The 15,282-nt window shown below is 36.5% G+C and overlaps 1 protein-coding gene across 1 annotated transcript in view; it reads left to right on the forward strand.

Annotated features, from left to right (window-relative positions):
- Positions 1-14,995, forward strand: part of SYNM (synemin) — a 256,742-nt gene extending 241,747 nt beyond the window's left edge. The window contains exon 4 of the mRNA XM_044078385.1: positions 9,183-14,995. Within this exon, the coding sequence (XP_043934320.1) occupies positions 9,183-12,766 (3,584 nt within the window). The 3' untranslated portion in view covers positions 12,767-14,995. The remainder of the gene's footprint in view (positions 1-9,182) is intronic.
- The last annotated feature ends 287 nt before the right edge of the window (positions 14,996-15,282 follow it).

Raw genomic sequence — 15,282 nt, forward strand, 5'->3', positions numbered from 1 at the left:
GTGATCAGGAATCTCCAGTGTGCAGATTTGTGGGAGTGTTTTACACAGCCCCAAACCTATGACAAAGCGCTGACTCATGGTGCCTCTACATTATATCATGGCTATCAAGGGTCTAAGTTTATGCCCATCTCTTCCTTCAGGCTGTGTCCTTTTCTAGGCCATTGAGAGGTCTGCCATGGACAACTACCTTTTGTTGTATCCATTGTGCAAGCACCACTCATCTCCCAGTTAAATGACCTGTTCATGCTTAATATATGCCTGCTACTGGGCAGTAGTCTTTTAAGTCTTCTGGCAGGAGCTCAGTGGTCACACTCAATACCGATGATGTTTCTGCACTGGCCTTCCCAAAGTTTGAATGGAGTTTAATCGTCCAAAGTAAGGAGGATTTACTGCATCTGCTCGTACCAGAACTTCCTGTTCAGGCCCTTAGCTTAAGGCACTTGTTTAACACCTGAGATCTGTCCTTAAGCATGTGTGAATACACACTTGGGAACATCACATGATGCTAGCATATGGCCTGTTGCTGGCTTCTTCTTTCACACCGGTGACCCGTTGCCATATACCAATGTTCACCTATCACAATATTGACATCATTCATTTCAGTTGTGCTTGATGATGCCCAATGTGATGTTCAGGTGGACTGCAGTTCTCCCTTCCCTGTGTATCTTCATTTGGGTTAGAGGATGTGGAGACCATTATTTCTGAAACAGACAGGCAAACACAGGAGGACTATGGCTAACCAAGTTCGCCGATGACTGCAAATTGGGAGCCATAATTGACTCTCCGGCTGACACAAACATTCTCCAAAAGGGCCTTACTGAGACGGGCACCTGGTGTCAAAGTCATGGTCTCAAGCTAAATGCCAAAAAATGCATAGTCATACCATTTGGGAAAAACAAAACACCCATGAATTACCACATAGGTGGCAGATCCCTTAATACAGAAGAGGTAATAAGAGATCTGGGGACCCATGGGGACCCAGGTAGATAGTAATCTCTCCTTTGACAATCATATTGCCAAAGTAGTTAGAAAATCTTTCTATGTAGCCCATCAAATTACTAAAGGGTTCACATGTAGAAATAAAGAGGTTATAGTGCCCCTCTACTCATCACTCATCAGACCCATCACAGAGTACAATACCCCATTTGGGATGTACCTCACAAGACACTTCCAACAGCTGGAAAGACCACAAAAGTACCTCACCAAGAGGATTACTGGCCTCAAATATATGTCCTATGCAGCCCGACTGGAAAAACTCCAGCTGTACTCAATGGCATATCACTTACTCAGAGGTGATCTCTGACTGACTTTCAAATCCATGTCCAACTCACAATTGATGGACATGCTCCACCTAAAGAAATCCAAATCACTATGAGCCACTTGATCTAGTGAGCTAAACCTCACCACAAGAATAAATAGAACATGCTGCAGGGATAGATTCCTGTCACAGAGACTCCCCATGCTTTGGAGCAAAATTCCTAACTACATTAGGCAGAGCACCTCACTAACACTCTTCAAGAGAAACCTTGACGAGTGGATGGGTAACAGAAAATACATCCCTGGGATCACTTCATTGGCTCTTCTTGACAGAGGCTCACTTAATTAATCAATGGGGTTGCGAAAGCTGACACACTCTGGCTAGGCTTATAAATGCCCTTGGGCAGATAGCCTAGTACCTACCTATGAACCTATAGTGAAATCTAGCAACTTTACAACTCCCCACCATATGATGCATGGTTTGGAGAAATCCTATCACTGATTTGGTCAACTGTGCATTAGTATGTGGCCCTATCTCTTATTTACATGAATGCCTGGAGGTGGATGATATTGTGATGAAAAAGAAGGTTCATAGGTTCATAGGTTAGTACTAAGCTAACTGCACTTGCAAGCCATTTTTTTTTAAGCTTAGCCAATTCTCCCTTGTGGGACTCAAACCCTGCACCTTGTGTTTGCAAGGCAACACCTTAACCATTAGGCCACCCTCCCAAAGGAAAAGCCTTGGATCATCCCCTTTCTAAGTTCTCAATGAGAAATGTCATATTTACAGCCTAGACGTGGATATGCACTGCTCTGCTGGCTTCAAAAAGACCAGATGCTCCTACAAGCCCACAGATTAGAGGAGTAAGATCCTGATCTTCATTGCAGAGTGGATTTTTGCATGAGCTCTTCATTCCAGCACGTCTCCCAGGAGCAAAATCATCTTGATAACTTACAGCCTGAGAAGAACTTTAAATCTTTTAACAGGATAGATAAGAAGATGTACTCTTTTGTCATTATGTCATTTATATCCCCAATCTCTATCTGTCTCTCTGTCTCTCACCTGTCAATATTCCACTCATCTCCAATGGATCAACCATTAAAAATGTTTACAGCCCTTTTTGACTCTGGGATCACAAAGCTGGTCAAGATTCTGTTCAAAGCTTCCAAAGTGGACTACAGAATGGCTTGCTGTAGCTTTCCTCCAAATCTAGAGCTGTGGCAAAAGGATCATGAATGTGTCTACCCAGAATAACATTAATGCAATTATCCTTTCTTATGTATGACCTACAATAGGTCATTTTGGTTACCACATTCTAGCTGGATGTTCTCTTCTTTGAGCCTTGTTAGGATCTACCTGATGACTTTCAAAAGAGAAACCAAATCCCCAATCTCTCCCATCTGTTTATAAACTAAATTAACTTGCTAGGAATAAGAAGTTCCCCTCTCAGACTGAGAAAAGACTCATCAAGTAGTATACAATTTTACCTTTTTGTCTTGTATGCCAACTGTCCAAAGAAGAGGACTGTAGGGCTGATTTATTAATGTCAGTGTTTACATGTAATATTAATTATGACAGGCCACTGAGACATGATATTAGAAAACAAGTATCAGTCTTTATTCATAAAAGTCTGCCATGTATTTACCTAGCTTCTAAGCAAAACTTAACTAAGCTAAAAATGCAAATGCCTTTAAACACAAAGATGATTTTGTTAAAACTTTTGAGTAGTTCAGTAACATATGAAAAATGCACATTTAGATAAAAGGGACTAATGTCATTAATTGACTAAAATGGTATCCTCCTTTCCTTGTATTCCTCCTCAGTAATATTAACAATGGCCAATAGATAGCAACCAGTCTATCTAGCTTTCAGTACAGATCATAGAACACCAAAACCTTGATGATCTGAATCAAAGTAACCTAATGCCTAAAGCACAAAATGCCAAAAAAAAACAAAACACTACAAAACAAAACTAAAATTTTAACTGTTTTGCAGGGAGGTAAGCCCCCACCCATGCACTGGCATATATATATATATATATATATATATATATATATATATATATATATATATATATATATATGGGGTCTATGTCAAATATTCGAACTTCCAAAATGTCGAATACCATATGTTCGAGACCATATGGTCGATATTTGGAAGTTCGAATATCTAATAAAAAAAAAACATACACTAACAGTGCAAGTAGAGGGGCAAGCCCCCCAGCACCCCCCACCCCCCCTACTTAAATATACCAACTCCGAGACCGCACTTCAGTGGAGAAAAGGGAAATTCTCCCATTCTGCACCGTACGGCGCTGTTAAAAGTCAACCTTCAAACACTTGAAATGTCGAACATATGGTCTCGACACTATGATGTTCAACATTTCAAGCGTTCATTTAATTGACATAGACCCTTTATATATATATATATATATATATATATATATATATATATATATATATATATATATATAAACTCCATGGCTGCACCAACTCAAAGAAAGGAGAAGTGTCCAAAAATAGGACATTAATACCAGCAGATGTAAACACCTCCCTGACAATGATTTCTTGTGGAAAACAGCTTTCAGTAATCTATCATTCTGCACCTTGCACTCTGGGCAATTGAAGCTGGAGGAGTCATACTTCATCCACCTGTAGGGTCACCAGAAATGCAGTAACTCAACCAAACTGTTACACCTTAATTCTGTACACACTTAGAAAATTAACTAAATTTTTGTATTTTAAGCACAAATAAATTCATCTGTTCTATAAATATCTTGTCATCATACTTTTGAGCTAAAACTAATTTGAGCACGTTGTACTTAAAGTGAGCTGAAAGTGTGCCTTTTTTTTTTTTTTTGCAATTTTCAATTCCCTTTGTACCTGTCAGCTCTCAAACAGTATCACTACACATTCTTGACTAACATGTAGCATATTCCTTAATACGTCAACTGTCAAAGATATGTATTTGAACTGTTCACATTGTTGACTTCTCAGGAAGTCAGCTATTGGCTTCTTGCAGGTAATGTAATTTTTTTAAGTCACTTTCTCAGAGAAAAGGGAAAATGACATTATTTACTTATTCATTTTTTACTTTTCCCTTTTTTTCATGTTTGTATGATCTTGGAAGTTGTATATTTAGAAATAAGGAATATGGAGTCAGAGCTATCATATCAAATACTACAGGGAAGGTTTGTATTTATTTATGAATTAACATTTTCTGTTATGTCATAGGCTATTTTTTGTGTGGGCATTTTGAGATGTTTTAGATGTTTTAGTTAACATATTTTGCATCTTGATTTTTTGGATTCATGATATTTTGTTACATATGTGATTAGAAATTCCGCCATGTTCCACCATTACACTAGGGGCTTGGCTTCTTCCAGTGCTTTGTAAACAGTTTTACTGTATCCATACCTTCACACAGCATTTTTGCGTGGACAAAACTGGACCTCCTTTCATAGGTGTTGCATTATTCAAACTGTTGAGTATTCACTTCTTGGACATATTCTGATTTCTGCTGGCATGAGGAACTTTATGCTGTTATACCATTGTATCCCTTTTAATATATATATTTTTTTACTTCTCTTTTGTGCGTTAGGCCCGGCAAGCCAGCATGTAAAAATCTACTGTCAAACATTAGCGGACCGGAGTTCCACTGTGGCGACCCCTAACTGGGAAAAGCTGAAAGACAGCAAGCTCTTTTGCAATGTTATATTTCAAAAAAACTGCTATCTCAAGCTGAATTTGGAGAGTGGCATCTCAAACTTATTTTACTCTACAGTTACAGTAGTCAAATTTAATGTCTGAGCTGCGGGAATCTGTTTTAGCATCACAGGTATAAGACATATGCAATCCCTCCCACTTCACTGCTACTACCATTGTAATGCTTCAGTAATTGACAGAGTACAAAAGTAAAGATGTCTGCAAGGAAACAAACATTGCAATTCCTTGTATCATAACTAGTACAAAGAATGAGGACTTGTGTATTCCATGGTAAATACCTTTCCATATAGGAAGGTTATTTACCATGGAGCCTTGGAGGAGATTATGGACCAAACATGATTCAACCAAATATACTCAGAAAGGGAAAATGGTTCATAACCCAAACAAAGTGAATTCAATTTACAGAGAACAAATTGCAGAATCAGATATAGTTTCTTCTTTTCTTGCTTTTCCACGTTTTCCTGTCTTGCAAAGTAATGACAGACATTATGATTTTACCTTTCTCTTCTGAGTTAAGCAAATGCTTCTCTTCAGTGCCTTTCATATAGAACAATGGTTCTAAACATATTGCATGGAGTACAATGTTTTGAAATGCATTTTTCTTGAAAAGTTCATTAGTCTAAATGAGGTGCTCTCATCTCCTGCATCTCATTGCTATATATTACCATGGCCAAGGTTACTGCACATTGGAGTTAACAAAATTCCTCTTACAATTGCACTTTTCTATAGGAGCATGTCTAAATATATTGAAAGCATAGTGCAGTCTGCAATGCAATACCTGTAGAAAATCTTAAATGGTCTGTGCTCCTATCAGCATGACTAAATACACAAGCACCCACACGTATGGGTGTGCACCAACCAAACCAAAGGCAATAACTGTAAAAAACAAAAAAGGTCCAGCACAAAGAGGGTGATAACTTAAAACTCCTTTATTGGGATAGCGTCAAAAACCAAACAGCATACCAGTTTCGGCAACAGCCTTCCTCAGTGTTATTATAACTGATTAAATGTTTATGTTTAAACAAAGAATTCTGAAAGGGAAGAGTAGAAGTTTTTGCAATTGTTCTATAGCTTTCAGATACTGCAACAGATCTTAGCAAAGCTCTGAGTGTGTCTGGTGATCAAATGTGATGTCATTCTGTAACCAGCACTGAGAGGCTGGAACTGTCACAGCAGTTGTTTTGTTTTGTTTTCTTTGGAACCTGTTGTAAAAGATCTATATCAGTTATCACAGTCAGTTGGGTTAGTTTAGTTCAATTTTAGTTGAAAGCTCACCACCTTGCCTTGTAGAAGTAAGCAGCTTTGCATCTAATCTTGCCTTGCTGTATTAATTAAGTTAGCTAGGGAACAGTTATTCTTTAGACAGTCAGGGAATACAGTGATATTAGTTAAGTAGTGTGTTTCCTGCATCTGAATATGTCCAACTGTGTTAGTTTTATTTCTCTTATGGTTGAAACTGTGGTCTTTATTGTACTTAAATATTTAGTATTCTCAAGTTTTCTATTTTATTATTTATTATTAAATATTTTTATGCCTTTCATTGTGGCTGGTCTTTTACAGAATACTTTTAACATCCAAAAATAAATACACCAAGAAACAACAACATGGCAGGTAAAAATAAACATTTTATTACAAGAACATAAGCGCTTTCATGTAGAACAGCTATGCATCTTCAGACATAACACAACTCTATTACACTAATATATTTGTATTTTAAAGTGACAAGTCACATATTGTGGCTAATTAATATTCCATAAATTAAGGTATTAGCTGACATAGAAACCATCAATAATACCTAAAGCCGCACTATAACGCAACTCTCATCTAACGTCTGTTAAATCAGTAGAAGCCGCTGCATAAAAATAAAACATTTCTTCAGTTCCAAAACCATTCTTGTGAACTCAAATTTAACATAAACATACAAAACTTATGCATCACTTTAATCAACACATTAAAAATTCTTTAAAATAGTATCCTATCTATCGCTTCATGCCCCCTTCACCATCAAACCAAAAGGCAATACCACTCAGAATCACACGAGAAAGAATACAGAGTGAAGGTACGTCATCGCGCGGCTACAGAGAAACAGACCAGATCAACTAAAGTAATATGCACAATAAAACATGAATATGTCTTAGAAGTAAAACATAAATCACAAGAATAAAGCATATATTACTATACAGGAAATAATAATACAAAAGCACACCGCACTCTAATAAAACATAAATTGATAAAACAATTAATTAATAATAAGGTCATGGAGCCAAAAACTTGTCACTAATATAGAAGAAACCATCTATCTGTTTTAAAGCATGTACATATATAAATTGTCATTCAACAAACAGAACCTGATCTGAAGAAATATATAAAAATAAGGAGACATCTATCAAGATCAATGAAAAAGCTTCCTACTTTAAAAAATGGTTTTAAAGAAGCTGCTTCATTTAAAACATAGAATTTGTCAGCTTATAGGGTAACAATCCATCTCTGCTCAGCTTTCTCCATCATATTCTATATTAGGGAGTAATTTATGGCTCCATGATCTTATTATTAATTTATGTTTTATCAATTTATGTTTTATTAGTGTGTGACTTGCTTTTGTATTATTATTTCCTGTATAGTAATATATGCTTTATTTTTGTGATGTATGTTTTATTTCTAAGATATATTCATGTTTTATTGCATCTTACCTTAGTTGATCTGGTCCATTTCTCATTAGCCGGGCAATGACGTACCTTCATACTGTAGTCTTTCTCGCATGGTTGTGCGTGGTATTGCCTTTTGGTTTTATGGTGAAGGAGGCATGAAGTGACAGATAAGATATTATTTTAAAGAATTTTTTAATGTGTTGATTGAAGTGATGCATAAGTTTTGTATGTTTATGTTGAATTTGAATTCACAACAATGTTTTTGCAACTGATGACGTTTTATTTTATATACAGTGGCTTCTGATTTAACAGAGGTTAGTTGGGAGTTGCATCATACTAATGCTTTAGGTATAATTGATGGTTTCTATGGCAGCTAATACTTTAATTTATGGAATGTTAATTAGTCACAATATGTGACTGGTCACTTTAGAAAATAAATGCATTAGTGTAATAGACTTGTGTTATGTCTGAAGAAGCATAGTCATTCTAAGCAAAAGCACTCAGATTCCTATAATAAAATGTTTATTTTTATCTGCCATGTTGTCGCTTCTTGGTGCATTTATTTCTGGATTTACTGAAGGTACCTTGTTTTGCAACTTTATCCAGAAGCTGTGAATCAGTGTGTGTTTTTTTTTTTTTTTGAATACTTTTAACATCTTGAAAGTATTTGGCTTATTTTAGTGATGCTTTGGCCACTCTGAAAAGCCTTGCTGCTTTTACACTCTATATTGCTATTGTTTTACTCATTATGATTGGATACCCTTGTAAGAGCCTTAAAGTGGTTGACTGGTGGCAATGTGGTTACCTTATAGTCTGGGCAGAAGGGGTACAACAAGTAAAATCTGTTCAGCCTTTCTCAGGAGTGTGGGTGTTTGAAAATCAAATACCCAGGTGTGGGCATGTCAGCTACTTGGAACTGAGACACAGTGCTCCAAATTAAGTCTTGTTTGGGATCTGGAGAGACAGAGAGTCCATTCCCAGGTCTGGAGTGTGTTCCCTGTGTCTTCTTGGGGGAAACTGTTTTGATGCAGTGACCTGCATTTGAAAATACTGTGTAAATCCATTGCTGTTTTTAGTGACCTCTCTAACTGGTGTCAGTGATGATGATAGAGGATCCTTGATTACTGGCCCGGGGGTAGAGAGGATGTCACATACTGTTACGCTGTTTTGTATTTTTTTACTGTAAATGCATCTATCATAAGCTCTGCTGCCTCTGTCCAAACTCATTTATTTTATTGTTAACATTTCAGCTCATAGTTTTCTAGATTACTTCACCATTGCTGTCTTGTCAACTTTTCTCTTTTAATTTAACCTACCAACTCTTCTGTGTAGTGCTCTACATTTTTACTTTTTCTTGAATGGTTTGTCATCCCTCTTTTATTCCCCTTTCAGCATCATTTGGCTTATAATTTGAAGTTTGTCATCTGGTTTCAGAACTATCAGCAAGGACACATAGTCCTACTACTACACAATATGTCCATCTAACTGTCTCATTTATAAAAGGCTAATAACTGCATGCAAGTATTTATTTTCTTTATTTTTTATTTTTAGGAGTTGGAACAAGAACATATCAGTACAGCTTCAGTGATTCGGCAGCCAGAAGAGAAACTAATCGAAAAGTTTTTCCTGTTACAAGGACTACAGTAATTGACAAAGACAGATATTTCAAGCCAATAAAGAGTGTAATATCTGAAACAATAAAAACAAGCAATAAAAGCAGATTGCCAGAAAAAAAGTTGACTGGTTCATCTGTGACTATTACCGATCACGCCCCTTTTATCAGAAGCACGCAGTTTCATCATGATCCAGTTCTGTTTTCTGCACCAGTACAAGAGCAGAAAAGCATGTTATTTCAGAAAACTACATTCAGAAAAGGTGAGACTGAAAAAGAGGCTACAAAGCCTTCAACAGCAGCAACAAAAGTTTCAAAAATCGTTGTTCAGGGCTCCAGTGATATCCAGAAAGACAGACCAGAAATAACACTTGTTGAAGAAAAAGCATCAAGATCAAAGGGATCAGGTAGAATATCTGGTGAAGACAAAGAAAAGTTATTCAAAGAAAGAGCCATAGAAGTACAAACTCCTAATGATAAACAAATAGAAAGAGAGGCTTTTGTGGCTGAACAGCAGATCCTTTCTAGTATTTCTACAAAGCCACTTATCTTTGGACAAGTTTCAGAAGGCAGAGAAATTCCGATAACTCTATTAGGTTTGCAGAAGGATACAACTACTCCAGAAATGCTTGCTGGAGACAGAGATTCCAACCTGGCAGAATCTCGTTTTCCACTAGAGGGTAAGTCAACAAAGCAATCTGAAATAATATGTACAGTGGAGCAGGATGCCAGTAAAAATGAAATCCCTGTGGAAATAAAAAGTGAGGAATATTTGACTTACCAACAAATTCCTTTCGGTATATCCTCACAGCCAGTCATAATGGAACCCCTATCAGAAGATAGAGAAGTTGAAATAAGTTCAAAGAGTGATATCAGTTATCCAGAAACATTATCAGAAGGTATAAAATCAGAACAGGAGAGTTTCAGAGTATTACCAATTGATATATCAGTTAATATATCAGAAGAAAGAAGAACAGATGACAAGGTCAGTGATGATTACCAAACCACAAAGCAAGCTGTACAAAGTCTGGCTGAGGAAAATACCATGCAACAGCTCTCTGAAAATGTTACTGAAAGAGATGCAAGGGAAAGACCAGATGACTATTCACATGGCATAGAAGTAACTTTACCAGCAAGTGAATCAAATGTTCAAAGTCAAAAAGCAAATGACATACTTGGATCTGCAAAAGAAACACAACTGGAGTATAATGTGGGAGATATAATTCCAATTACTGATATTTTAGGAAAAGTTATAAAGTCACAAGATTTGGAAGCAACTCTCAGTTCTCTCCCCGATGCTGGCATTACATATCACATTGATAGACAAGATGTTGTTGATGGTGAATCAAAGAAAACTGAGATTACTTTCAAAACCTCATTAAAAGAAGATATAGATGTCTCAGATGAGTCTGCTCTGTCAAAGTTATTAAACAAAGAGACTAAGAATGTAACTCTAGAAGAGATAAAAGAAACACCAGTGGGGAGCATAGCACAAAATCTAATTGGTCTGACTATGTCAGGGAAAGAACCAGTGGGGTTAAAATCAGCAAATGTTCAAATAATTGAAGAACCATTAGAATTCCCAAGTAGTCACAAAGATGTAGGTGACTTTGAAAGAACTTTTAAAATTGAGGAACTAGAAGGTCATGGTACAGCTGAAAAATCAATGAGTTTCTGTGCGACAACTGATGATTTTGGAGAAAGCACTATACCCGAAGGTAATGTGGGCATTGTAGCAGAAGCTAGTGAGTCAGATAAAATAAGCTCAGAACCAATATACATAGTGTCCACACCTGATGACCTTCACCATGATGAAACAGCAACCATTCCATGCCATAGAGTTGTTGAAATTTCAACTGAATCATATATGCAACCTTCAAAGTTTACTACTGTTAGTAAATCAATAGACATACCAGGACATTATGAAACTAAGCTTTACAAAGTAGAAAATGAGAACACTGATGATGCTGGTGTGGATATAGAAAAATATCTAGCAGCAGAGGGAGAAACCACCATTGTGGAAGAAATTAGGGTTCCATTTGAGGTTCACAAATCAGTAGTGGAACTTTCAAAACAAGACAGAGGTCCTCAAGTTCAGCTGGAAGAGACACTGGAGTATCTAAAAGATAAAGTTTCTGATAGCTTAAGAGAAAGGATGTCTTCACTTGCAGGCAGTAACCAAGATGATACTGATAGTTGTACAATAGATGTTAGAAAAGTAGAGCAAACATCTGATGATGGCAAAGTAACCATTGTTGCAGAAGTCAATGTTAAACAGGAAATTGATGCTAATGATGCCAGTTTAATGAGATCAAGTGATGACAGTTTAAATGAGCTAATTATGCAGTCAATAAATCCAGAAATCCAGAAAATATTAAAAAGTAGAGGTCTGGAAAGTATAAACATTTGCAGTGATAAAGGTGGAACTGAAATTCCAGACTCTACTACAAGTATCTTCCATGAGCCATTAGAGGATCAGATTTCATGTCATGTGGTAGAGCAAAAAGGTCAGGCTGGCAATGAAGATTCATCAGATAATTATGAGGTTCATGATTTGTATACTACTGAAAGTGAGGGACAAGTTATTACTGAAGACCAAAGCAATGAGGAAACTGCTAGAGTATCATTGGAGCATCTAAAAGATACAATTTCTGATAATTTAAGACAAGAGCTGTCTTCACATACAACTTCTTCTCAGGATGATACTGAAAGCTGTGCAGTAGATGTTAGAAAAGTGGAGCAAACATCTGATGATGGTAATATAACCATTGTTGCAGAAGTTGTCTCAAAGGAGCTTGAGGATGATGATGCAGACTTAATGAAGTCAAGCGACGACAATTTAAATGAGCTAATTATGCAATCAATAAATCCAGAGATCCAGAAAATGTTAAAAAGTAAAGGTCTAGAAAATGTAAGCATATTTACTAGTGAAGATGGATCAGAAATATCTGGTCCTACTGCAAGCACACTTCATCTGCCATTAGAAGATCAGACAGTATACCATGTAGTGCTACAGAAAGGTCCAGATGGCACTGAACATTCATTATCGAAGTATGAGGTTCATGATGTGTATCCTTCTAAAAGTAAGGAGCAGGATATGAGTGAAGACCAAGATATTTCAGAGATCAGCAGAACAGTAAGACATGTTACACTTGGCCCAAATGAGTCTTCCTTTACTTTTCAAATGGATGTACCCAGTCTCACTTCAGAATCTGGCACTGAAGATGGAACACAGCATCCAAAGATCCTTTATTTGCACAAACAAAAAGGAGCAACTAATGACAGTGAGGCTGAAAATATATTCGGTTCTGGACAACCTGCCACAGAAATTGAACACAGTCAAGCAGTGTATGAGTTTCAGGGATCACAAGTACCAGATGAAGAAAGTGCAAACTATGATGAATTAATAAAATGCCTACAATTGCAGAGGATGGTTGATCCTAGATCAGTAATTAGTGATGAGAAGAAGATAGCTGTCATGTACCTTGATGATGATGATGAGAACCCCAACCAACAATTTTAAAACTTAAATAGACAGTTATTGCGCCTGATACTGAAAGTGTTAGTAATAGTTGTTAACACTGAGCTGGCCCTGCCAAGAAAATTATGCAAAAAGATGTGCATCACCTAGGCCTGAAAGAAGTTTTTGCTATGCAAGTCTTGCAATGCCTCTGAATAGGCCAGTATTATAATCTTATTGATGCTTTTATAAATTGCTTACATAAACTAGCAACTGTCAACAGGTTTTTGTTAGAAATGGATGTAAAGCTGAGATCTGAAAAAGGCAGCAGCCAGCAGCTGACACAAAATGTTTGTATTTGTCCTGCAAGCATTCATATTAGGCAGGTTTGAAGTGCTGAGATTTAACACATTTTGGCATACGCAAGGTGAATGATGCATCACTATAAAAAAAAATAAACAAAACAAAAGGATAATACCATCCATGATTATCGGGGATATATGTGAAATAATGCAGTTTGCTAGTCTCTGCAACTGCAAAGTGACAGTGTTGAACTTCAAACCCATCAAACATCATAAAAGTCTTTGAAGTTACAAGTTTCTGCATTAAACAGTGTATTATTGCTGATTGTATGGCCCCCAGTATTCATTTGTGCATATCGACTGTAGTTCAAATGGAAGTGAAAGGAATGTTCTTTCACAAAGGCCTGTTGTATTATAATAGTGGTGAATGTGTGTGTTACAATTTTCCTAAATATGATCGATTTTATCTGCTTCAGCTCAAGCAAGGCTGGAATATTTATTTACTGGTTGTTAAAACATCTACAATTAATCTTGCTAATATTAAGTTTGCTACATGTACTGAAATTGCAGAGCGTATCTATGAAATTTACAGACTTGGATCGTAACGTTTCTTTTTTTAGCAGATATAATGTGTATATAATTTCATACCAGATATAAAATATAATTTCTTTCATCCAATAAAGGCTAATTATAGTCAACTGATACAGTCTAAAGTAGGATTTCAGCTGCTGCTCTCCCACCAATTAAAATTTTGAAAGATTTTCACTAGTGTATCCATGCTAGCTCTTAATAAACACAAACCATACTGCTGTTGATAACACATGCACTGCCCATCAGCCTTGTAAAACAGCACCTTATTTTCCTGGCTTGCAGGAAGTTTTAGTACTGGTTCAGGCAGTCTGCACAGAATGAATTCTTGTGGTTGAACAGCTGACAATGGTGCGTTTGTATATTATTCAGGACTTTATTTTAACAGAGTGTACTAAGTAAACAGATGCCTATGATTTATTAAGTTTGCTAAGTTGTAGTAGCCTAAAAGTTTTAATTAGAACTTTGTATGTAATATATATGTAAATCAAGTAAACTCCATTTTCTCCATTGTTATATCCCTTTACATCATATCATGCCTGTTGCTTTCTGTGTTTTGGTCATGCCTAATATGGTCACAGCTTGCATCAGATCTGATCTGAAAAGGCATTTCACTTAGGATAAATTACCATTACTGAGATTTGAGGAAAAGATTTGGCCACTTTTAGTATCCAGCTATGTTTAGTTATATTCAGCCATACAGCAAAGATAATTGTATTAAATCAGGGACTGCCATCCCCTTACTACATATTGTTTAAAGAAACCAGTTAATACAGTTTGTCAAATCAAGATTTAAGTAACATTTGACACAAAGGCACCTTCACTGTACACATTAGCAGCAACATATGCTATATCCTTATACCTTCCATCTGCTGTAGCCATCATGCCTTCTCCTCATTTACACAATCACAAACATCATCAACAGTTTATTATCACAAAGTTAATTACCTGTTCATTACTGCGCTGCAGTTTGCTGTAACATTCGTAAATATGTATTAACTTTTGTCAATAGTTAATAGTTTTTAACTTTGCTGTGCCACACCTCACTTCCTGCGTTATGCTTATTCAGTGCATCTTTGGGTATCTTTCTGATTCTGTTACCATACACTTTCTCAATGTAAATTCACATCTCCCATTCCCAATACCTCATTCACTGAATGTGCTTCTGGAATTAGTGTATATATAGTACATCTAGTTTTTGCCTTTTTGCTCAGTCTCTGCTCAGGCTATTCTCACTGTACCCTTCTGACTAAACTCAACAGCACTAGATGAAGCATAGCTTTCATTCTGTTTTTGGCTCACCTCTTTCTTTTGCACTTTTCACACTTTGTTTTCTTTCCATTTCCACTACAATGTTCAGCTAACTTGTAATGAATACATTAAATGATTTGAAGTGTTTGAATACTTGCTTCTTTTTTGCATTAGATGATTTTAATTTTTGTGGCATCATAGTATTTTTGAAATGAGTACTTGATTGATCTTATTTTTTCAGATGTAGGTGTAAATCACATTGGTTCATAGCCATCCGATGTAGCTTAAGCCCAGCCATGCATTTCCACAAATCATCCCCCATGTTCTTGCAAGGGAGAGTCATCCAAAAGTGCTAGTGCACGTCTGCCAAAACATACTTTTTATTATCCTTTTTAGAAGGGTCCTGGGCAGTGTGGGAAATGAAGCTAATACGGTTTG

This window comes from Protopterus annectens, chromosome 7.part0, assembly GCF_019279795.1.
Source record: "Protopterus annectens isolate FY-2018-M chromosome 7.part0, PAN1.0, whole genome shotgun sequence".
Lineage (NCBI taxonomy): Eukaryota > Metazoa > Chordata > Ceratodontiformes > Protopteridae > Protopterus > Protopterus annectens.